The sequence below is a fragment of the Schistocerca gregaria genome, chromosome 1 (assembly GCF_023897955.1).
Source record: "Schistocerca gregaria isolate iqSchGreg1 chromosome 1, iqSchGreg1.2, whole genome shotgun sequence".
NCBI lineage: Eukaryota > Metazoa > Arthropoda > Insecta > Orthoptera > Acrididae > Schistocerca > Schistocerca gregaria.
In genome coordinates, this window is record NC_064920.1 from 991,457,564 (window position 1) to 991,480,865 (window position 23,302).

Here is a 23,302-nt window from a genome sequence, read left to right on the forward strand (position 1 = left end):
TCTTGTATACAGGTGTGATCTGCCTTCTGGCTACTGGGTATCATTTTTTGTTCAAGGAATCTGTGCTAGATTATAAGTAAAAGAGGGGCTAACTCCCCCCTGCGGGTACGGGGGTAAGAATAGGCCCACGGTATTCCTGCCTGTCGTAAGAGGCGACTAAAAGGAGTCTCAAATGATTCGGCCTTATGTGATGGTCCCCTGTCGGGTTTGACCTCCATATCTCAAAATTTTTCCGAAGAGCGAGCCGATTGGGGAAGGGCGCCTTACGTGGTGCACTGTATCTGTCGTGCATTGAGACCTTTAGCCGGCTTTCTCGTCGTTGCAATGGTGTCCCACTCGTTTTCCATCTCTTGGGTGAGGATACGTCCCTGGGTGCGATTACCACGCTGCACTGTGCAGTGTTGCTTTTTGCTGCAGTGACGACCTTATACTTTTTTGCACCTAAGATCCAGCATGGTAGCAAGTCTGTTGTGGTAGGGCCGCCATGTACCCTGTTGGTTGTAGCCCCCTGACAACACAGGGATCGCTCTACTGATGTCTGCACCGTTAACTCCCCACATATGCCAAGGAGTAGATGCCCATCTCCCTGGGGCATCGGGACTCCCGGCAATGGCCATCCTGCCAGGAGGCCTTTGCTGTGGCTGCGTGGCGCCCGTTGGTAGGGCCCTTGGTTGGAGTAGGTGGCATCAGGGTGGATGACACGCAATGAAGCATGGCACATCTTCTCTTGCTGGTGGCCAGCCACCAGCAGTCTCTAAGCGTTCGAGGGCCCATTTTAAAGGTAATGTTTATGACCCCAAATCGTTCCCCTCCCTCGCCACACCATGGGAGGAACGAAAGGCATTGACTGAAAGTGAGACGTATTCGCCCAGGTATCTTGTCTGTACCAGAGCTGATGGGGAATCCTTTATATCCATGAAGACCTGTGTGGTAGTGACCACTTTCCGATCTTTCTGTCAGTGCCACAGCGTCACTCTTCTGGGCGCCCTAGCAGGTGGGGTATGAATAAGGCTGATTGGGACTTGTTTTCCTATGCTGCCGCTATTGAGCCTCTCTCTAATGATGGCATTGATGCGGTGGTTCAATCGATCACCACCATCATTGTTACTGCCGCAGAATCTTCAATTCCCCGTTCTTCTGGACCCCTGGGGAAGGACTGTGCCTTGGTGGTCGCCTGATATCGCTGAGGCGATTAAAGATCGCCGGCGGGCTCTACAGCGTCACAAGCAACATCGATCCAAAGACCACCTTATCGCCTTCAAACGGCTGCGTGCGCGAACCCGCCTCCTTATCCGCCAACGCAAGCAGGAGTGCTAGGAGCGGTATGTGTCCACCATTGGCCTCCATCTCACTCCATCGCAGGTCTGGGCCCAGATTCGACGCCTCTATGGCTATCGGACGCCAGTCACCGTCCCTGTGCTCTCACTGAACGGAATACACCTTGCCACTGGTGCTTTCCGGACCAGCCCAGTGGACAGCATACTTGCGGAGGCAGGTGTCCCTCCATTGCAGTTCAGGCGCCAAAGTTTACTGGCTGCTTATGTTGCCCATGTTTTTAGTTTGCCCGGGCATCCAAACTATCGTCTCCTGTTCCTGCAATCGGTCGTCCATCTGCCAGAACGTCAGCCCCGGTCAGGTTGTACGATCGCAGTCCGCGTCAGAGAGCTTCTCTCTGGGCTTCAGGTTTTCACTGTTCCACCTCCTTTTCGGGCCACTTTGCTTACACCCCCATGGTGTGTTCCTCGCCCTTGCCTTCGGCTCGACTTGGCACAGGGGCCGAAGGACTCAGTCCCTCCAGAGGCCTTCTGCCGCCGCTTTTATTCCAGCCTGGCCATGTATCATGGCTCTGGCATTGTTTACACTGACGGCTCAATGGTTGCTGGTCGTGTTGGTTATGCACTAACTCTAGGGGACCATTCTGAACGACGTTCATTGCCGGCTGGCTGCAGTGTTTACACTGCTGAGCTGGTCACCATCTTTCGTACCCTAGAGTATATTCGCTCGTGCTCAGGTGAGTCCTTCGTGATCTGTAGCGATTCCCTGAGCGGTTTACGAGCTCTCGACCAGTGTTTCCCTTGTTCTCATCTTGTGATGGCTATCCATGAGTCCCTGCATACGCTTGCCCGTTGTGGCCGCTCTGTGGTCTTTGTTTGGACCCCTGGCCACGTTGGAATACCTATCAATGAGAATGTTGACCACCTTGCGAAAGAGGCCACCAGTACGCCATGTCTGGACATTGGCCTCCCGGAGACAGATTTGCGAGCGTTCCAACGCAGCAAAATTCTGGACATTTGGGACACTGAATGGTGCGCCCTGCCTTCACGAAACAAACTTTGGGCCATAAAGGAGGCTTCCGGTGTGTGGCGCTCCTCTTTAAGGGTCTCTCACAAGGAGTCTGTTGTCCTCTGCCGGCTGCGCATTGGGCACACATGGATGACGCACGGCCACCTATTGCGACGTGAGGACCCACCTTTATGTCGCTGTGGCTCCGTTTTGACGGTGGTCCACATTTTATTGGACTGTCCACTTTTAGCTGTGCTCAGGCAGTCGTTCGCACTGCCTGACACGCTCCCTGCCCTTTTAACAGATGACTCTGCTACGGCTGACTTAGTTTTACGTTTTATTTGGCCAGGGTTTTTTTTATCATTTAATCTGAGTGTTTCTGTTTTATTTTATTGTTTTGTGTTGATTCTGGCCTTTGGACTACGATTTTAAACTGAGTTTTTAATGTGTTCTCGTGGTTGGCTTTTCCTTTTTTATCCCTATGGTCGGCCAACCACCGCCACACTCTGTGTGGTTTTACTTTGTTTTGTCTGTTCTTTGTCTGAGTATTTCTTGTCCCGTGTCATCTGCCATCTTTCCTGTTGTTCGTTTTGCTTCTCTTTGGGTGGTTTTGGTTTTTTGGAGAAAGGGACCGATGGCCATAGCAGTCTGGTCCCTTGAATCCCCCAAACCAACCAACCAAGGGGCTAACTTAGCCACAAATTCAATATAGAATCAGGCCCTGGAGCTTAGTTTGATTTTAATGATTTCATTTGATTAGTTGTTTCTCAATATCACTGACACCAACACTTATTTCACTCATCTTTTCAGTGGTACAAAGATTAAATTGGAGTGTTGTAAAGGAACATTTGGAAATGGAATTATGCATTTCTGCTTTTGCATTGCTACCTTCAGTTTCAGGTCCTGTCTCTACTTCGAATGACTGTACACTACTTTGGTGACACTAACATCCTTTACTTACGACCAGAATTTCTTTGTATTTTGCGACAGGTCATTTGACAATATTCTGCTACGATAATCATCGAAGACTTCATACATTGCTTTCTCGACAGCCAAACACATTTCTTTCAGCACATCTCTGTCTATAGTCTTATGTTTTGTTTTACACCTATTACACTGTAGTGTCTGTTTTTTTTTCCCTAAAAAAGCTTTTTTTTACAGTGACTGTATACTAAGAAAAGTCCCTCCCATCATGAACTGTTCTACTGGATATATACTTATCCAGTGCCTAGCTGACTATTCATTTAAACTTGATTCATAGATCCTGTACATGCTCCTGTACTGTGCTGAAAGTTTGAAGTTCCACACTGGGACGTGACTCTGCTATTTTTTTCATCTAGTTTGCTGAATGTATATATCTTCCTACTTGTTTTAGTTGTCCTTTGTAATTTCATAATCACTGTTGCCACAACTGCATCATGGTCACTGACACCAGTTTCAGTGCAGACATCCTCAGAGAGGTCAGGTCTAATACATTTCTATCATGAGTGGGGCTTCAAACTATCTGTTGTAGGTAGGTTTCAGAGAGGGCATTTAGTAAAGTTTCCCAGTATGTCTTTTGACCACGTACAAAACTGTAATTTTCCCAATCAACTGTTGGATGATTAAAGTCTCTACCCATGATTAAAGTACAATTGGGGAACCTACATACAAGCCAAGTGAGGTTTTCTCAAAAGTTGTTGGTCACATCAAGAGATGAGTTTCATGGGTGATAGGTAGATCCAGTTAACATTTTATGCCTACCCCTGATACTGAATTGTGCCCAAACAATCTTGCATGCAATTTCAATTTGTACTTGCACATTCTCACTCACTCATTCATCCCAACTCATTGCCACTATTTCACAAATTCTGGGATGGCTCCTTTGGAAGGGCATGACCGATTTCCTTCCCCGTCCTTGACACAATCTGAGCCTGTGTTCCATCTCTAACGACCTTGATGTCAGTGGGACATTAAATCCTATCTTCCTTCCTTCCCTCCATATGTTATGTGTGCAATGTTAAACTCTTGTATCTTGGAAATGTGTAATGATATCAAGAAAATTTTAATGTTGTTCAAGATTGGGACCTTAGGACTTGTAAAAATTTCAACCATTTGCTGTGCATAGTCATCTTGAAATCTGTAGCTCGGTTCTGGTATCCAAAAATCCATGTTTTTGGAATGTTTCTTGATAGCAGATAAAGTTTTTTGAAAATGGGAAGATGATCCTTCTAGATGAATGCCTAGAGAATATACTGTTAAAATTTGAGCCATTTGCTGTGGTTTCTTATTTAAATATCTGCTGCTGATGGCAAAAAATGTTGAAAGATGCTTTTTTCAGTTTTTTTTTCAGGAACTGTCCATAAAATAAATGTTGCCTCCATAGTCCCCCTTAAGGTGCACTGTAGACCACATCTAATGCAAAAAGAACCAACTGATTTGCTCAATTTGCCTTAGCTGGAGGAAATGTGTAATATTCTATCTTTGACCCCCTATTGTCAGATAATTACAGTAAGATGATCCTTCTGTTGCATATACAAATGGTCTCTAGCGCAAGGGCTATCCAAAACACTTGACCCTTCCTTTCTACCATCAATAGAACCCCAAAATATCTGCCCTGGAAAAATCCCATTTTGATGAGCAGCATTTTGGAAACACTGCTCACCAAAATTTTCTTTCATAGCTTGCCAAATTGTGACTCTGATGGGAAGCTGGATTGCTGTGCTGGGCAAAGTGTATTGCTGTAGTCTACATGACTGGCATTGCCATTGCTTGGTGCCATGGCTTAGCAGTGATACTGACAAAACAATGGTAGTCCTTTTGTAGTTTTTAGTCACCAAGTTTCCATTTTGTCAACTTTACTTAGTCCTTCTGTGACAAACTATTGTTGATGAATTTAATGATTTCTCATCAACAAATCATTTCTTCTTAAAAGTCTTAAACTGCGGTGCTGGAATAGCTTGTGCACTGCAGTGTAATTTCAACTGTTGACCCCATTTCCAAGGATTACAGCACTATTTATACAAAATTCTTCTTTCAGAAATTATTAATTTCTTTGTGATGTTCTAGAAATATATTCTTCTTATACAAATATTGATTTTCCAGTACAGAAGCATCCTTCTGTCACAGTCACCAGAATGAAGAAGTACCAGTGTTTAGGCTAACCTCATAGTTCTTTTTATCGAGAACTTCTTTCTCACTCTGACTGTATCTGTGCCAAAAATCTTAAAATTTTTATCTGCTTTTAATTCTCTATTAATTAATAGGAAGCACTTCACACAAAATGTGATTATATTATTCCTTCAGATACAATGAGGTAACAATTCAAAGGAGTGTGAATTCATAGATGAGCAATGGCATTAATGCACTCCATATGACATTGGTATTTGACAGTTCACTTCTGATCTCACTGGCAGAATCCAACATTTTTCCCATCTCTGAGTTACTCTCATTGTCACAACAGGTGCTATTTCATGGTGCACCCCACTTAACCTAGCCGCAATGTGACTGCATAGACTAAGTGCCCCACCAGTACGTATCGCAATGCATAGCACAACTTCCTTGAAGAGGTGGAGCGTCCATCCATAATAGAGTACATGAACAAATAACAATAAACTTGCCCACAGTTTGTGGCTCTAAACTAATTAACTAATACAAATATTTTCACTGGGTGACATCATTCAGCGATCAGGTAGATGTTGAGTAACACACCACTTTGCCAAAGTGATATGCTCTACCACAGTCTGTGTCATTTCCCCATGATGGTGGGCCCTGTTCTGCAATTATTGTTTGCTGCTAGGTGGACTTGCTGCTGACTGCCACCAAATTTTTTCTTCAGTTTGGCCTGGAATTTATCCCAATTCTTGAGCTTATCTTCTCTGTCTCAAACCACTGCTAAGCTGTTCTGATAAAAGTAAACATTTGCCACACACATAATGTAATCAAAATTGTTGTATTTGACAACTTGGCCAAATCCTTCCAGCCATTACACTGGGTCCCAACTGGCATCTGGAAAATACTGATGGCTGCCTGGTATGCAGTTGACTTACTACAGTTTTGGAACCCATTGGGTTGCTGAATGTGCAGACCTTGGAGGTGACATACTATTTTTATTCTAGTTCCTGTCCAAGTAGGCAGTGGCTTTTACATTGGCCAATTGATGTAGACATCTAGGCAACTTGATGTACCTTGATCAACATTGCATCGTGTAGTTCACCAGCATCTTTGTATGTGTGCTTACAAAGTGCAAATTCTGCAACATCTGACACCGAATGACAAACCACACCGACAACTTTGCTGCGGATATGCTGCAGCGTATTGATATGGATGCCAGCTTCCTGGAAAGCTGTTTATTCTCAGATGAAGCAACCTTTCATCTATCAGGAAGGGTTAATAGGCTTAATGTTCGGATTTGGGGTTCACAAAATCTGCATGTTGTCATTGAACATGTTCATGATAACCCTAAACAAAACGTCTGGTGCGGCTAATACATGACAGGATTGTTGGACCGTTCTTCTTTGCAGAACAAACAGGGAATGGGTCAGTGAATTTGGACATGTTGGTGCAGTTTGTGTACCCTCATATACAAGACTTGCAACCCAACATTGTTTTTCAACAAGAGGGAGCTCTGCCACATTGGTCAACAACTGTTTGCAAGGTCCTGGATAGGAAATTTCCCTGTCGTTGGATTGAATGTGGAGGACCCATTGCCTGGCCACCATGTTCACCCGACAATACACCACTTGATTTCTTCATGTCGGGATTTGTGGAGGACCGCGTGTATGCGACCAAAGTGGACAATATTCCTACATTGCAACATTGTATCTCAAATGCGATTGCAACAATAACAGAGGAAATGTTACAAATAACTTGGCAAGAAATTGAATATAGATTCGATATTCTTGGTGCTACAAGTGATTCACATCTCAAGGTGTATTGATGATAAATAAATAAATTCTCTGAGATGCTCTACACTGTGGTGCATTTTTCATTGTCATATCTACGTGGCTTTTTTTCCCTGGGTTTTTGAAATCAGGGAGGGTTGAGTGGTATACCATGTACTATATAACAAATATTTGCTGGTGACTGAATTTTATCTAGTGACCTGCAGAATGTCAGACAGTGATGCTAATTTCTTCTCAACAATGCATGCAGTGCAGCTTCCCGAAACATTTAACACATGAGACAATATTGATCTTACAGCTTACCTCAAAAGATAGATTGAAAAATACAAAGCTACAGTTATAACACTTGTAGATAAAAAGCTTTTTAGAGAATTGAAGAGATTACACTCTCTGAAATTCTGAGGCCATGAGGGATTTAAAAAAAGGTGAGGGGGGGGGGGCAAAAGATTATCTATAACTTCTGTCCAAAAAGTTCAGTAACTTGCATCATACTGCTTACAGTCATAAGAGTGTGTCACCGCCAAATCCTGTGGTGAAGAGGTTGAGGCATGTCGGAGCAAATTTGTGAGCAGTGGTGCTGTGAGTGTGGTTATCATGTGCAAGCAACACATTGTAGAGTGTAGCTGTAGTGTGTGCAATCAAAACCCAAAATGGATCAGTGAACAAATATGCTCCTCTGTTTCAAACTTGGAAAATCAGCTAAAGAGTCATAAAAAATGCTGACAACAGTTTATGAAAAATGTGGTATCACATTGAAGTGTGTTTATGCTTCCTAGAAGGCAGGAAGTCATTCCCCAAACTGGCTAGCCTGCAACTGACTGCATCCCAGACAACACGCAGAAGGTGAAGGAACTTTTGTCTCAGGTTAGTCATGTGACAAAGTGAATGAAAACAGGGGAGATGGGAATTGGTCATGCAACAGCCCACCTCACAATGACCCAAGATCTTGCTTCCAGTTTGTGGGCCAAATTTTTACTCTGGTACAAACACAATTTTAGTTTGACACCTGTGGAGACATTATCAGTGGGGTGGATCAAGACCCATATTTTGAAAACCATCATCACGGGCGATGAGACTTGGTGTCTGAGGTGTGACTGCTAAGGCAAGCTTCAAGGTACAGAGTGGCAGGGCTCAGAGCTGCCAAACAACAAGAAGGTATGCAGATCCTGTATCAAGACAATGATCATAGTGTTCTACGATTCTGAGAGTCTCATCCATAAAGAATATAAATAATTCCTCCGTGAAATCATCACATCAAATGTACATGGAAATAATGGAATGTGTGCTGCAACAGACCAAGTGGGTCCCCTCCAGTTTGCTGAACAAGGCAACTAGACCCTCCTCCATGACAATGCCTGGCGATATGCTGCCTTCCTGGTGCAGCAATTCTTGGCCTACTCAGTTGCTCACCCTACACCCAAGATTTGTTGTCCGTGGACCTTTTCTTGTTTCCCAAATTGAAATCAATCCTGAAGGGCCAGAGGTCTTTGTACATTCAACATAATGTTATGACCCAACTGAAAGCTTTCTGTAAAGACGACTAGTCCAGCAGTTTCTAGGGCTTGTACAGTCATACCCAGAAGTGCATTACTGTCAATGTGGCTTACTTAAAACAACAGTAACTGCTTTAGAGGTAAGCCAACAATCCATTCGCAATATAGACACGTTCACTGAATTTCCTAGGCAGAAGCCTTATAACTGGTACAGAAGCCAGTCTGTAAAGTCAGGAAATCCTGTGGAAATTAGATTAAAATGTAAAAGAAGTAGAAATGTTTTTCTATTTGGGCAGAAAAATAACTGACAATGGCAAAAGTAAAGAGGGTGTAAAATGTAGATTGCCAATAGCAGAAAAAGTATTTCTGAAAAAGAGAGGTACGTTAACACTGAAAATAAATTTGTTACAAAGTCTTTGTGAAAGTATTTGTGTGCAATTTAAAGTAAAATGTGGACAATAAACTGTGTGTAGAGGAGAAGAGAATAAGAAACTGCCTGGCAGAATAAAACTGTGTGCTGGACCGAGACTCAAACTCGGGACCTTTGCCTTTCGTGGGCAAGTACTCTACCGACTGAAATACCCAAGAAAAACTCACAAACTGTCCCCACAGATTTACTTCAACCAGTAACTCCTCTCTTACTTTCCAGATTTCACAGAAGCAAACCTGTGAAACTTGCAGGAATAGCACTCATAAAATAAAGGATATTACAGAGACATGGCTTTGCCACAGCCTATGGGTGTTTCCAAGATCAAACCGTCTGGAAACAATGTGCTTGGCTAGCACAGTTGGTAGAGTGCTTGCCCATCAAAGGCAAAGATCTTGAGTTCGAGTCCCAGTTTGGTACACAGTTTTAATCTAACAGGAAGTTTTGTATCAGCACACATTCTGCAGCAGAGTGAAAATTTCATTTTGGAAACAACCCCCAGTGTGTGCTTCTGTGAAGTTGTGAAGGTAAGAGGTGAGGTACTGATGGAAGTAAATATGTTAGAACAGGTCGTGAGTCATGTTTTTGTAGCTCAGTCAGGGCCTGTGAAAGGCAAAGGTCCTGAGTTTGAGTCTTGGTCCAGCAGACAGTTTTAATCTGCCAGGAAGTTTCATATTAGTGCACCCTCTGCTGCAGAGTGAAAATTTCAATCTAGAAAAAGAGAATAGAAGATTTTAAAATGTGATGTTAAGAAGAATGCTATTGATTAGATGGGTGGCTTAGGTAACTAATGAAGAAGTACCTAATCATATCAGGGAGAAAAGAAATGTATATTATAGTTGGTATAAAATAATGGATAGGTTGACAGAACACATCTTGAAGCATCAAGGAATAGTTGACTTGATAATGGAGGGAAGTGTGGGGGGTAAATATGTGCAAATGGAGACCAAGGCTCAAATAACATAATCATATTCAAATGGAGGTAGGTGGCAGTAATTACACAGAGATGATGATGCTACCACAGCATAGACTAGCTTGGTGGGCTGTGAAAACTAGCCCCTGGACTGAATACAGTGATGAAAATGAAAAACCCTCACACAAGACCACCACCCATCTGCATGAATGCTGCCCTGTTGGCAATTGGGACATGTACTACATTATAAGTGTGTAATAATGTGTGCTGTAGCTCATCAGACCAAGTTTCCTTGTTCATTGCTCCAAGCAGCCATTTGTGGGCCTGTGCTAATCTTGTGCTCCGTGGCATGCAGTAAGCACAGTTACATTGTGGGGTGGTAGCTACTGTGCACCACAGTGAGGATGTGCTTTAGTTTGGTATTGCTATTCACTGGCTGTTGTCCAGCATTAATTTGGTGAGTGATTTGTTATTTTGTGGCCCATTCACCCTTTGTTAGAATCTATAATTGCAAGTGGCAACTTCTGTCATCAGTACATTGTTATCCAGAGCAGTTCACTCAGGTGGCAATGGTCTCCACTGAGAGGAATATTAGAAGTACACTCTTAAAATGGTGCCACATGAGAAACTCAATGCCTAGCTGACCTTCAGAGTGTACTGTGGCGACTCCTTCTCTCACCTCCATCTGTAGCAGCAGACAATGGGCTGTGTAGATTGGAAACAAGCCCCAACACCCTCACTGGTCACTTCCACCGGAGGGTGAACTTAGGCGCTTTCTGGACACTGGGCACACCGAACCATTAGTCAACTGGTCTCTTGTTCTGCTCCGATGAGGCAACATCCCCGGCTGTGCTCTCATTAGCCCGTCCACACAATGCCTCATGGGCCACATCGTCACTCGCCGCATTTCACTGGGATATGTGTGAACCGCACTGTTCTTATCCCACACTCCTTATCATCATCCTGTCACTGTCTGTTTAATGAGAGGAATGCTACCATGTTTTTTCCATGAGGTGATCTTGAGGTGATTCTACTGACTACAGGAGTACAAATCCTGATGCTGGACTCCTGGTTCATCCTCCCAGTATCAGCGATTGGAATATTGTGTACAGTGTAGTGCAAATACAGTGTAGTGCAAATAGCGCAGTGAAGTGCAGTGTACACCAGGAATACCAGGCTGATTTATTACTGTTCTGTCCCTGGCTGTTTTGGCACTCCTTTGCTGCCAAGCGCGCCTTTGATGCAGTTTTTCCACATCACCGGATCACACCGAACAAAGGTTGCAAACCACCCATGATCTGCTCTGTCCAAACCCATCTCACTTAAGAAGTATTAGCTCGTTTTGAATGTTACTGTAGTCGTTAGCCTTTCAGTTAATATGCTAGAACGAGCTGACGCAGCACTTCCAGCATGTGTATTGCTATTTTCTTAACCAGCACACCGCTTAGGCATATGTGCCCCATAAGTGTATAGAAGGGAATGTAGCTTTGTTCCCTTCAGCTTTCAAAGAAGAGTCTCTTGCATTTCAGTGGTACTTCCTTGTTCTATGTTAGGTTCTCAACTATTTGATAGAAGTTGCTATTTGCTTGAATTCTGTTAGTGATTTCTGTGTGTATAGAGCCAGTATCAGAGACAACAGTGCCAAAATATTTGAGATGATGGGTCATATGTAGCTATTTCCCTTCTTGTTCAACATGTCCTGTTGGATGCCCATAAGCTTTCACTACCATCACCTCACTTTTCTTGTGGCTGAAGATGAGACCATATACTTTAGCAGCTTCTGCCCAGGTGTTTATTTGCTCTTAAAGGCCTTCTTTAGAATTGATCCACAGGCAAACATCATCAGCAAACAAAATGATTTTCATTTTTTTACATCCAGTGGTCAAGGACACAGGTGTCAATCCGGTATTCAATAGATTGAATGTGCCCCTTATGCTTTTTGGTACAGTTCAGGGCATGTCTTTGCTGCAGCACAGTGACATCGCTGATGGTGATGCCCCATAGTTGTAGAAGGTGTGTGTGTGGGCATCTAGAGATTGATTGGCATTGGGCAGTAGAGCCATACCTTGAGTCACCACACGAGCAGGACATGAATATGTATGAGAGTGCAATTGCGGAAATTGTGTTAAAAATATTTATTGATCAATTATGAAATATTTAATGTTGAAAAGGTCACTGTACAGAAGAAGAATGGCAATGGCTAAATTATTTTATATCGTGAATGGTGAGTACATGCAGGGGTAATGTGAGTTTGGTTAGAAGACTTGTTAAGTGATTCACAATCAAGGAATAAATAAAATTCAGTGTTATGTGCAAGTGTGTTGTCTAATTTATAACCTAAATCATTTTCATAACTTTTGGATGGGCTTGTTTTGTGTTAGTCTAAATGGTGTAGATAGGGCATAAGCTACATGGTTGAAAATCTAATTACCAATGCATGTATATACCTTGGGAGTAAGTTTGCTTCTCAAGGCAGTGGCTAATCTAGATATCCAATGGCTTTAAAAATATCAAACAGCCAAATTGAAACATTTCCAGCTAACTGGTATAAAAAGGAAGAGGTATCTTACATGGTTTAGTGTACTTTTCTGTTGATCTTATTCATTATAGTAATGAAAAGAAGAGGAAACAGAACTCCACCGTGCCTTAACTGAGATTCATGCCAAAGGTTTCAGTCATTCATATAGGTGTTTTGACCTTACTGAGAGTGTTTTTGTACAAATTCTTGTTACGGTGTACCATGGGTGTATTATTTTGTTGTCTAATACTAACTAGCTAGTATTTACTAAAACATGTACAGGTTGTCTCTGAAATGAATGTAGAAAATGAGAGGGCTGGTAGAGTGGGTCATAACAAACATATTTCACATAGCAGCCCATGTCTGCATTCCTTTGCATACAGACAAGACATTGTTGAACAATGTCACACACCGTCAAGAGGGTAGGCATATAATGTGCCACCCGAGCCCTGGTCTGCAGGGCAACATTTGTGACATCAAGTTAAATAAGAAGTCGAGTTGAAGTTTTAGAACCTTTATTTGAAAACAGTTACAAAAAGTGCTCGAAATTATACCGATCTCGTTGAATACACGCCATGCAAAGATGCTGGACTGACTTGTGCTCTTTCAAACACTGCTGGCAAAATTTAAATTGCGTAGGAGGCTGCCCTAACGTGAAGTTTCAGCTCTTCTTCAGTCTTAATAGGTATTTCATAGTCGACAAATTTCAGGTGGTGCCAGGAGAAAAAAAATTTGTGGGTGTCAAGTCGGGGGGAACATGCAGGCCAGTTCTCACCAAAAGTTTCATCCAAATGTGTTCACACTGCATGTGTGAAGTACACATTGCACTATTATGTTAGTACCACATATACTGTCGCACGTTGAGAAGGACATGTTCCAACAACGCTGGCAGAGCTTTACCCTCTCTGGTAAACGATGCCTCATCTATAAAAAGTACACGGTCCAGAAAGTCTGGTTGAATGGCAAACCTTTGCAAAAACCAGTGACAGAATTCAGTCTATGTGGAAAATCATCTGGGTTAAGGACTTCAACCTTCCAAAGACGTGGCAGGGGTGCAAATCATCTTCATGCCACACACACCAAATTGTGGATTGGCTTACACCCATTTCCTGTGCAATGCACCAAGAGCTTGTATTTTCCAGCATTGCTAATGCCTCCTGTAAGTCCTCATGTGAGCACTGTGCATTAACGACCATGTCTATTAGGTCTTCGCACCTGTAACACAAAATGAATACACCAGTTTTCAGAATAGGCCATTACAATAACATGCCAGTGGAAATCATACTTCAAGTGAACATGTCTCTCGTAGGACCTGTGGATGACAGTAAATGTGTGTGGATCTGATACTCGATGATTTGGAAACCACCAAATGTTCAAACATTGGGCAGTGTGAGCATACATCTGCAGCTCCATAAGCACAGTGCATGTTTGCCCATTCTTCCCAGAATAGAGCTCCATTCCCTGTGTGCTTCACACAGTAATAAACACAAGAGTGTCCCCATTTGATGACAAAATGACACATGGCAAACCAGACTCCACATTGTGCATGCAACACCTATCAAACAGGTATCTGCACAGCCACAAGCAATGTGTTCATGTCCCAATAAGAGGCAGAAAACCCATAGTGTTGTCCTGCCTGGAATATCTGCAACTATGTTGACTACACCATTTGCAAATAAAGGTCATAAAACTTCAACCTGACATCTCTTTTACCTTGGTGTCATAAATTTAATAAAATCATTGCCCTACAGACCTGCTATCATGACGGTTTGAATGGCATGTTATGTGCCTACCCTCATAGTGACGCATGATACTGTTCAATGACGCCTGGCACCATATGTTAAGGACTGCAGACAAGGGTTGCTATGTGAAATATGCATGATATCACACACTCTACCAGCCTTTTCATGTTTCTACATTGATTACACATACACCCTGTATATCTTGGTGACCCTGGCCTTCCTAGATCTTTGCCATATTTTAAGAGAATGTGATAACAGTGCTATAAGCCTGTAGTTCAATATTTATATGAGTCATATAACTTCGTAATAATGATTTGACTCTTGAATTTCTTTGATTCAAAATATATCTGACATCTAATGATAGCATACATATTCACGAGGTTTTTAAATGGGAAATGCACTTTGGACAATTCAAGTTAAAAAGTGAGCTAAATGCAGGCATTCCTGTAGACCCTTTTTAAAAGTCCGAAAATAAAGCTTCTGCACAGTTTCTATGTATGTGAAACAAAAATCTTTACAAAAGGGTACATCTTAAAAAAAGGAAAACATTTTCAAACATAACTGTGTTAGGCTCATATGAAACTAGGCAGAAGCTTAACCTACACGTGAACACGGTAGTTACAAATTTATATAAAAGTGGAATATGTCATACTGCAGTTATGTGGTATAAATGTGTGCCTTCTTAGTTAAAATGCATAGCAACATTAAATTTGTGTAATGTAAATTTGAAACAATTCTTATTTGTGAACATCATAATCAAGTAAACCTTATTTATCAAATATTGTTAATTTTATCATGTCATTTAATATTATTATTTGGTTGTGTTGATCATGTACTCTTACTTAATAACTACCATAATCATGAATTAATTGTGTTATCCCTGACTTGTCCTGTATCATATGTTCAAACAATGTACAAAAAATGATTTACTGGATCAAATAAAAATTAATTAACTAACAGATTATAAATATGTGCCAGTTATTTTTCAGAACAATTGATAGCTTAAAGGTTCCATTCTGATTTTGCAATCACTTATTTTTGTGCAAAAGCTTTGATAGGTTCCTAAGGCATACTCATTTAACTGGTATTTTTGTGCATTAGTAGCCATTCTGAGGACCACTGTTCAAAATTCCTGTTAACATTCTATGCCAAAATCTTTATGACAGAATTAGCTACATAATTCTGCAAATAAAATTTAAATTTAATGCAGGTATATGAATATGCTTTCATATGTGTTCAGAAATTTAAGCTATGCATGATTTTTTTTCCAGAAAAATGGATTTATTGTTTCTAAAAGGGGTCAGTGTGTTCATCAGATCAGTTTCTAAAGAGTTGAGTCAGCCCTACATAGCAACAAGAAATTTTACAACAAGCGTACAATGCTTTGTGAAGAGGAAATATCCTATAAATGAAGAAGAATCAAAGTTACTTCCAGGTAGCTGTTGCAATTAATACTGGTGCCACTGTAATATAGTATAATGATTGATGTTATTTATAAATTGTTTACATATTTGAAACTAGTGTTTAGTGTTTCAGTATCCTGTGAGCTCCAAGGGTATTCGCCGTGTCTATGTATGGGGTTTGGCAGAGCATGGAGCATTGGGAAATGCACTGGAATGCACAAAAAGTAAAAGGACACCTCTAAAAAGTGTTCGCCATCCAAACAGACTTCATTTTGCAGAGAAACACAAGGTAAATATTGTAACTGTAAGCTTTGTATCAAAAGGAAAATTCACTTGAGGAAACTATAAAATTATGAGAAAGAATCACTGACCAGTACTTGCCTTTAAGAGACAAAAATTTTAGTACAGCCAACAGACGCATATAAAAGATCGTAGTATAAGAAACTGTCTTAGGTTTTGGAACTTTAGTTCTTTTCATGAGCAGAACAGACACATAGGTTGGTGAAGGTTGAAAAATAAGGGGAGATCTCTGGATCACTCATTGAGAGGGACCCACTTGTGAGGATAAGGGGATACAAAGAGGAAGAGGGAAGTCTCAGAGAGAGAGAGAGAGAGAGAGAGAGAGAGAGAGAGAGAGAGAGAGAGTCAAAAACAGTACATTGGTACACACTGTGCTTCAGTCCAGAGATGATGAGGACAAAGTGAGAAGTAAGTATATGCATCCATTATAGGGATCAGAATGGAGATTTATAGTCTGTTGCTAAGACCTGTTTTAACAGGTTAGTGTTGGGCTTCAGGTAGGAGATTGAAAATCCTCAAACATTCAAAAACAAAGTAAGAGAATACTTCATTAGCTATTCTGCTAAAATTTATTTTGACTCAGGATTGTAAATTCACATAACTGTAATATTTGAGCACGTAGATCATGACTGGCTAAGTTTCACAGAAGCTCAAAATTTATTTCAGATGTCAATGTGAGATGCTTTTAATAGTTTCCACAATGAAACATTCTCTCAAAATATGCTAGAAAACCCAAAGAGATTCTGGTCATATCTTAAGTACACCAGTGGCAAATCATTGCGCGATAGTGATGGAAATGTTACCGATGATGGTGCCACTAAAGCGGAGTTACTAAATACAGTTTTCCATAATTCCTTCACAAAAGAAGATAAAGTAAATATTCCAGAATTCGAAACCAGAACAACTGTTAGCATGCGTGACATAAAAGTAGATATCTTAGGTGTTGTGGAACAACTCAAATCAGTTAAGAAAGGCCAGTCTTCCGGTCCAGGTGGTATACCAATAAGGTTCCTTTCAGAATATGCAGACACAATAGTGCCTTTCTTAGCAATCATATACAACACTTGACGAAAGGTCTGTTCCTAAATACTGGAAAGTAGTGCAGATCACACCAATATTCAAGAAAGGAAATAGGGGTAACCCATTGAATTACAGACCCATATCACTGACCTCAATTTGCAGTAGGATTTTGGAGCATATACTGTACTCGAACATTAGGAATCACCTTGAAGAAATTGACTTACTGATACATAACCAACACGGATTCAGAAAATATTGTTCTTGTGCTCTTTATTCCCACGAAGTAATGAGTGGTGTCAACAAGGGATCTCAGATCGATTCTATATTCCTAGATTTGAAGAAGGCTTTTGATACTGTTCCTCACAAGCAACTATTAATCAAATTGTGTGCATATGGAGTATCATGTCAGTTGAGTGACTGGATTCGTGATTTCCTCTCAGAGAGGTTACAGTTTATAAAATTATCGGGTAGAACAGAAATGATAGCTGGTGTTCCGCAAGTTAGTGCCATAGACCCTCTGCTGTTCCTGATTTACATAAATGATCTAGGTGATAATCTGAGCAGTTCCTTAGATTGTTTGCAGATGACACTGTAATTTACCATCTAGTAAAATCATCAGGCCATCAATTCCAATTACAAAATTATCTAGAGAGAATTTTTATGGTGTGAAAAGTGGCAATTGGCACTAAACAAAGAAAAGTGCAAGGTCATCCACACAGACACAGTATGTGCGGATGGATATGAGTGCGTGTGTGTGCGAGTGTACACCTGTCCTTTTTTCCCCCCTAAGTGAAGTCTTTCCGCTCCCAGGATTGGAATGACTCCTTACCCTCTCCCTTAAAACCCACATCCTTTCGTCTTTCCCTCTCCTTCCTGAAGAAGCAACCATCGGTTCCAAACGCTAGTAATTCTTTGTGTGTGTTTTGTTCATTGTGCCTGTCTGCCGGCGCTTTCCCGCTTGGTAAATCTTGGAATCTTTGTTTTTAATATATTTTTCCCATGTGGAAGTTTCTATGGGAAAGACAAAGGATGTGGGTTTTAAGGGAGACGGTAAGGAGTCATTCCAATCCCGGGAGCGGAAAGACTTCCCTTAGGGGGAAAAAAAGGACAGGTGTACACTCGTACACACACACACACACACATATCCATCTGCACATACACAGACACAAGCAGACATATTTTGCTTGTGTCCTCTCCAACCTAAACTCCTTTGGTTCCATCAGATTCACCTGGTCCTACTCCAAATCCCATGCCACTTTCCTAGACATTGACCTCCATCTGTCCAATGGCCAGCTTCACACATCCGTCCACATCAAACCCACCAACAAGCAACAGTACCTCCATTACAACAGCTGCCACCCATTCCATATCAAACGGTCCCTTCCCTACAGCCTAGGCCTTCGTGGCAAACGAATGTGCTCCAGTCCTGAATCCCTCGACCATTACACCAACAACCTGAAAACAGCTTTCGCATCCCGCAACTACCCTCCCGACCTGGTACAGAAGCAGATAACCAGAGCCACTTCCTCATCCCCTCAAACCCAGAACCTCTAACAGAAGAACTCCAAAAGTGCCCCACTTGTGACAGAATACTTCCCGGGACTGGATCAGACCTTGAATGTGGCTCTCCAGCAGGGATACGACTTCCTAAAATCCTGCCCCGAAATGAGATCCATCCTTCATGAAATCCTCCCCACTCCACCAAGAGTGTCTTTCCGCCGTCCACCTAACCTTTGTAACCTCTTGTTTCATCCCTATGAAATCCCCAAACCACCTTCCCTACCCTCTGGCTCCTACCCTTGCAACCGCCCCCGGTGTAAAACCTGTCCTATGCACCCTCCCACCACCACCTACTCCAGTCCTGTAACCCGGAAGGTGTACACGATCAAAGGCAGAGCCACGTGTGAAAGCACCCACGTGATTTACCAACTGACCTGCCTGCACTGTGATGCTTTCTATGTGGGAATGACCAGCAACAAACTGTCCATTCGCATGAATGACACAGGCAGACAGTGTTTGTTGGTAATGAGGATCACCCTGTGGCTAAACATGCCTTGATGCACGGCCAGCACATCTTGGCACAGTGTTACACCGTCCGAGTTATCTGGATATTTCCCACCAACACCAACCCATCCGAACTCCGGAGATGGGAACTCGCCCTTCAGTATATCCTCTCTTCTCGATATCCACCAGGCCTCAACCTCCGCTAATTTCAACTTGCCGCCACTCATACCTCACCTGTCTTTCAACAACTTCTTTGCCTCTGTACTTCCGCCTCGACTGACATCTCTGCCCTTACTCTTTGCCTTTAAATATGTCTGCTTGTGTCTGTGTATGTGCGGATGGATATGTGTGTGTGTGTGTGTGTGTACGAGTGTACACCTGTCCTTTTTTTCCCCCTAAGGGAAGTCTTTCCACTCCCGGGATTGGAATGACTCCTTACCCTCTCCCTTAAAACCCACATCCTTTCGTCTTTCCCTCTCCTTCCTGAAGAAGCAACCATCAGTTGCAAAAGCTAGTAATTCTGTGTGTGTGTTTGTGTGTTTTGTTCATTGTGCCTGTCTGCCGGCGCTTTCCTGCTTGGTAAGTCTTGGAATCTTTGTTTTTAATATATTTTTCCCATAGAAACTTCCACATGGGAAAAATATATTAAAAACAAAGATTCCAAGACTTACCAAGCGGGAAAGCGCCGGCAGACAGGCACAATGAACAAAACACACAAACACACACACAGAATTACTAGCTTTCGCAACCGATGGTTGCTTCTTCAGGAAGGAGAGGGAAAGACGAAAGGATGTGGGTTTTAAGGGAGAGGGTAAGGAGTCATTCCAATCCCGGGAGCGGAAAGACTTCCCTTAGGGGGAAAAAAAGGACAGGTGTACACTCGCGCGCGTGCACACACACACACACACACACACACACACACACACACACACACGCGCGCGCGCACACATATCCATCCGCACATACACAGACACAAGCAGACATATTTAGGCCTAAATAAATATGTCTGCTTGTGTCTGTGTATGTGCGGATGGATATGTGTGTGTGTGTGTGTGTGTGTGTGTGTGTGTGTGCGAGTGTACATCTGTCCTTTTTTCCCCCTAAGGGAAGTTTTTCCGCTCCCGGGATTGGAATGACTCCTTACCCTCTCCCTTAAAACCCACATCCTTTCGTCTTTCCCTCTCCTTCCTGAAGAAGCAACCATCGGTTGCGAAAGCTAGTAATTCTGTGTGTGTGTTTGTGTGTTTTGTTCATTGTGCCTGTCTGCCGGCGCTTTCCCGCTTGGTAAGTCTTGGAATCTTTGTTTTTAATGAGTACCATTTGCATAGGCAAGAAATTGTACAAAGCCTATACAGCTGTCAACATTTTAAATATCTTTCTTCTCTGTTCTCAAGAGTTTGACCTTTAATATAAGTTCAAAAACACAGAAAAATTCTTCTACAACAAGCACAGGCTAATGAAGGCGTATTAAAAAATCACCGTATCTTCTATGCATATATATTGAATACATTAAGGGCAATTAAAACTGAGATTAATCCATCACCACAAGAAGATAAAACCGAAAACAGTGTTGTGTCATCTAAAAGCACACTTTCCTCTAATTATGAGTTAAAAATCATAGAGAAAGAAGAGATTTTCCAAGAGAACAGGCTGTAAATCATCCGACTACAGTTGATTGATATTGTCATGTACTGAAGACATCTCATCAGGTACCAGTGGAATTTATGTTGATCTGCCAGAGATCACCAAGAAGTCTCTCAATTCCTTTGCCGACTGTCACAGGTTCCTTATGTAGGTAGAAAGGAAATAGAAATGCTGAGCTAAATCTCACCAATAATATGGCCCAAATTTTACATTGGGGTCCCTTCTGGGGTAATTAAAGCTACTGACACAGTTAAGAGGCATTTGCACTTGTCTCCAGACCCTTTACTAATAAGCATCATCTTTGTGAAAAGGGATTACTCCTTCCATAGGAATATCGACCACATGGTGAGAGAGCTGAGGAGAATGTTGTGTTTGTCAGTAACAAAGTATAATGTTTTACTTGTCACATTTTTCACTACTGATTTGCAAGCAGGGACAGTTACAATGTGTACCCAGAAGTTAGTAACACTCATTAAGTCTTATCAAGTGAAAGCACTTACACCTCCTCAATACCAGACACATGACCTATTTCATCATTACTTTGGGATCATTTTTTCATATTCACATGTCATTATGCTTTCTACCCCTCAGGTGAACAGATGATGCTCAGTGGGAAGTGGATGGCACTGTTCATTCAAGCAACCACTTCCATCACTGGATTCACATGCAAGGCAGAATAGTACCAGAAAGCTGCAGGAATGGATGGTTTAGTAGTGCTAACTGTTCACTGTACACGCACATAGCTGCGTGTGAATTTTGTAGCAGCATCCATGGATATGTGGGTTGTATCACCTTCATGATCCATCATGTTGCTGATACTTAATGCAAAGCCTTGAGTATGACTCAGAAGGCATGTTATCTTTTGGTGCAGTGACACTCTGTAGTCAGAAACAAGTGGGAAAAGCTGAAAAAGCTCAAGTGCTAATTCCATAAAAATATGAGGTGCTATCAGAAGGCTTCCAAGACACAATCCTTGTCATCAGTAACAGCTGTACTTGCACAATGGGGCTTACACATTGATAGTGCAGACATTACCTAGGCAATGAAAGAATGTTAATGCTGATGTAACTGCAACAAGTAGCATGGATCCAACATTTTATCTTCCCCAAGATTTCATGGAAAGGGGCAACAGGAATTCATCTTCCAACTATGAAGAAGAGTGCAATTGTTGTTTCTCTGTGTGGCAATCTGATTCCAGCCTGCATAAGGCTCAGGACGTGCCTCCATGTAGTGACCAAATTGAGTACAGCAAGCTGTGACAACTTAATAATCAGTCGTAAGGAATTCTCGTCTTGTATTTTGATCAGATTTGGCAGACATGACATAAACATAATCCCCCCTGCTGGTCCGGGGCTTAGAATAGGCCTGAGGTATTCCTTCCTGTCATACGAGGTGACTAAAAGAAGTTTCACACGTTTTGGCCTTTATGTGCTGGTCCCCTGTAGGTTTTGGCCTCCATTCTTCAAAATTTTCCCGAAGAGCGAGCCATTTGGGGAAGGGCACCTTACATGGTGCATCGTGTTCATTGTGCATTGAGATCCTTAGCCCACTTTCTCGTCGTCACATTGCAGTCGTGCCAATTCTCCATCTCTTGGGTGAGGACGCCTTCCTGGGTGCATTTTCCACTATGTACTATGCGGTGTCGACTTCTGCATTGACGATGACCATGGACTTCTTTGCACCTGATATCCATCACGGTAGTCCCTCCGTTGTGGTGGGGCCACCATGTACCCTGTTGGTTGTAGCCCCCTGACCACTCGGGTATCGCTCTGCTGATGCCTGTGGCATTAACTCCCCATGTATGCCAAGGAGTAGATGCCCACCCCCCTGAGGCATCGGGACTCCCGGCAATAGCCATCCTGCCAGGTGTCCTTTGCTGTGGCTGGGTGGTGCCCATGGGGAGGGCCCCTGGTTGGAGTGGGCGGCATCAGGGCAGATGACACGCGATGAAGCGTAGTCCATCATCTCTTGCAGATGGTGAAACACCAGCAGTCTGTAAGAGATCACGAGATCAATTCAGTGCACAGAAGTATGACCCAAAATTGTTCCCCTCCCTGGCCACACCATGGGAGGAACGTCAGGCTAAGGATGGCAGCAGATGTTATTCGCCTCAGTCCCTTGTATGTTCAAGAGCTGATGGGGAATCTTTCATGACAATGAAGCCTCAGTTTTTTGTTGAGTAGTTAGGGGACACATTTGGGGAGGTGGAGGGCTTGTCCAAAATGAGATCTGGGTCAGTCTTGATCAAAACATCAAAACAGCATCCTCTGCCCAGTCATGGGAGTTACTCTCTTGTGACAATCTGCGGGATGTTTCTGTAATGATCACACCCCATAAGAGCTTAAATAAGGTCCAGGGTATCATATTTCACAGAGACCTGCTTTTGAAATCCAGTGATGAGCTGCACACCAATTTAGACCAGTGAGGTGTACATTTCGTCCAGCGTGTCTACCGGGGTCCGAAGGATAATCAGGTTGCCAACGGTGCCTTCATCTTGGCCTTTGAGGGTGATACATTGCCCAAGAAGGTTAAGGTGACGGTCTACCGGTGTGATGTAAAGCCCTATATCCTTCCCCCGATGCAGTGTATTAAGTGCTGGAAGTTCGGCCATATGTCTTCCCGCATCACATGCTGAGATTGTGGATGCCCATCATATCCCAATACTCCAAGTG

The 23,302-nt window shown here is 42.6% G+C and overlaps 1 protein-coding gene across 2 annotated transcripts in view; it reads left to right on the forward strand.

The window, feature by feature from the left end:
* The window catches only part of LOC126278230 (RCC1-like G exchanging factor-like protein), a 148,824-nt gene that overhangs the window by 24,364 nt on the left and 101,158 nt on the right, over nucleotides 1–23,302 (forward strand). For both annotated transcript variants that reach the window (XM_049978221.1, XM_049978213.1), the window contains exons 2-3: nucleotides 15,531–15,694; nucleotides 15,788–15,951. In XM_049978221.1, the coding sequence (XP_049834178.1) occupies nucleotides 15,535–15,694; nucleotides 15,788–15,951 (324 nt within the window). In that variant the 5' untranslated portion in view covers nucleotides 15,531–15,534. The remainder of the gene's footprint in view (nucleotides 1–15,530; nucleotides 15,695–15,787; nucleotides 15,952–23,302) is intronic.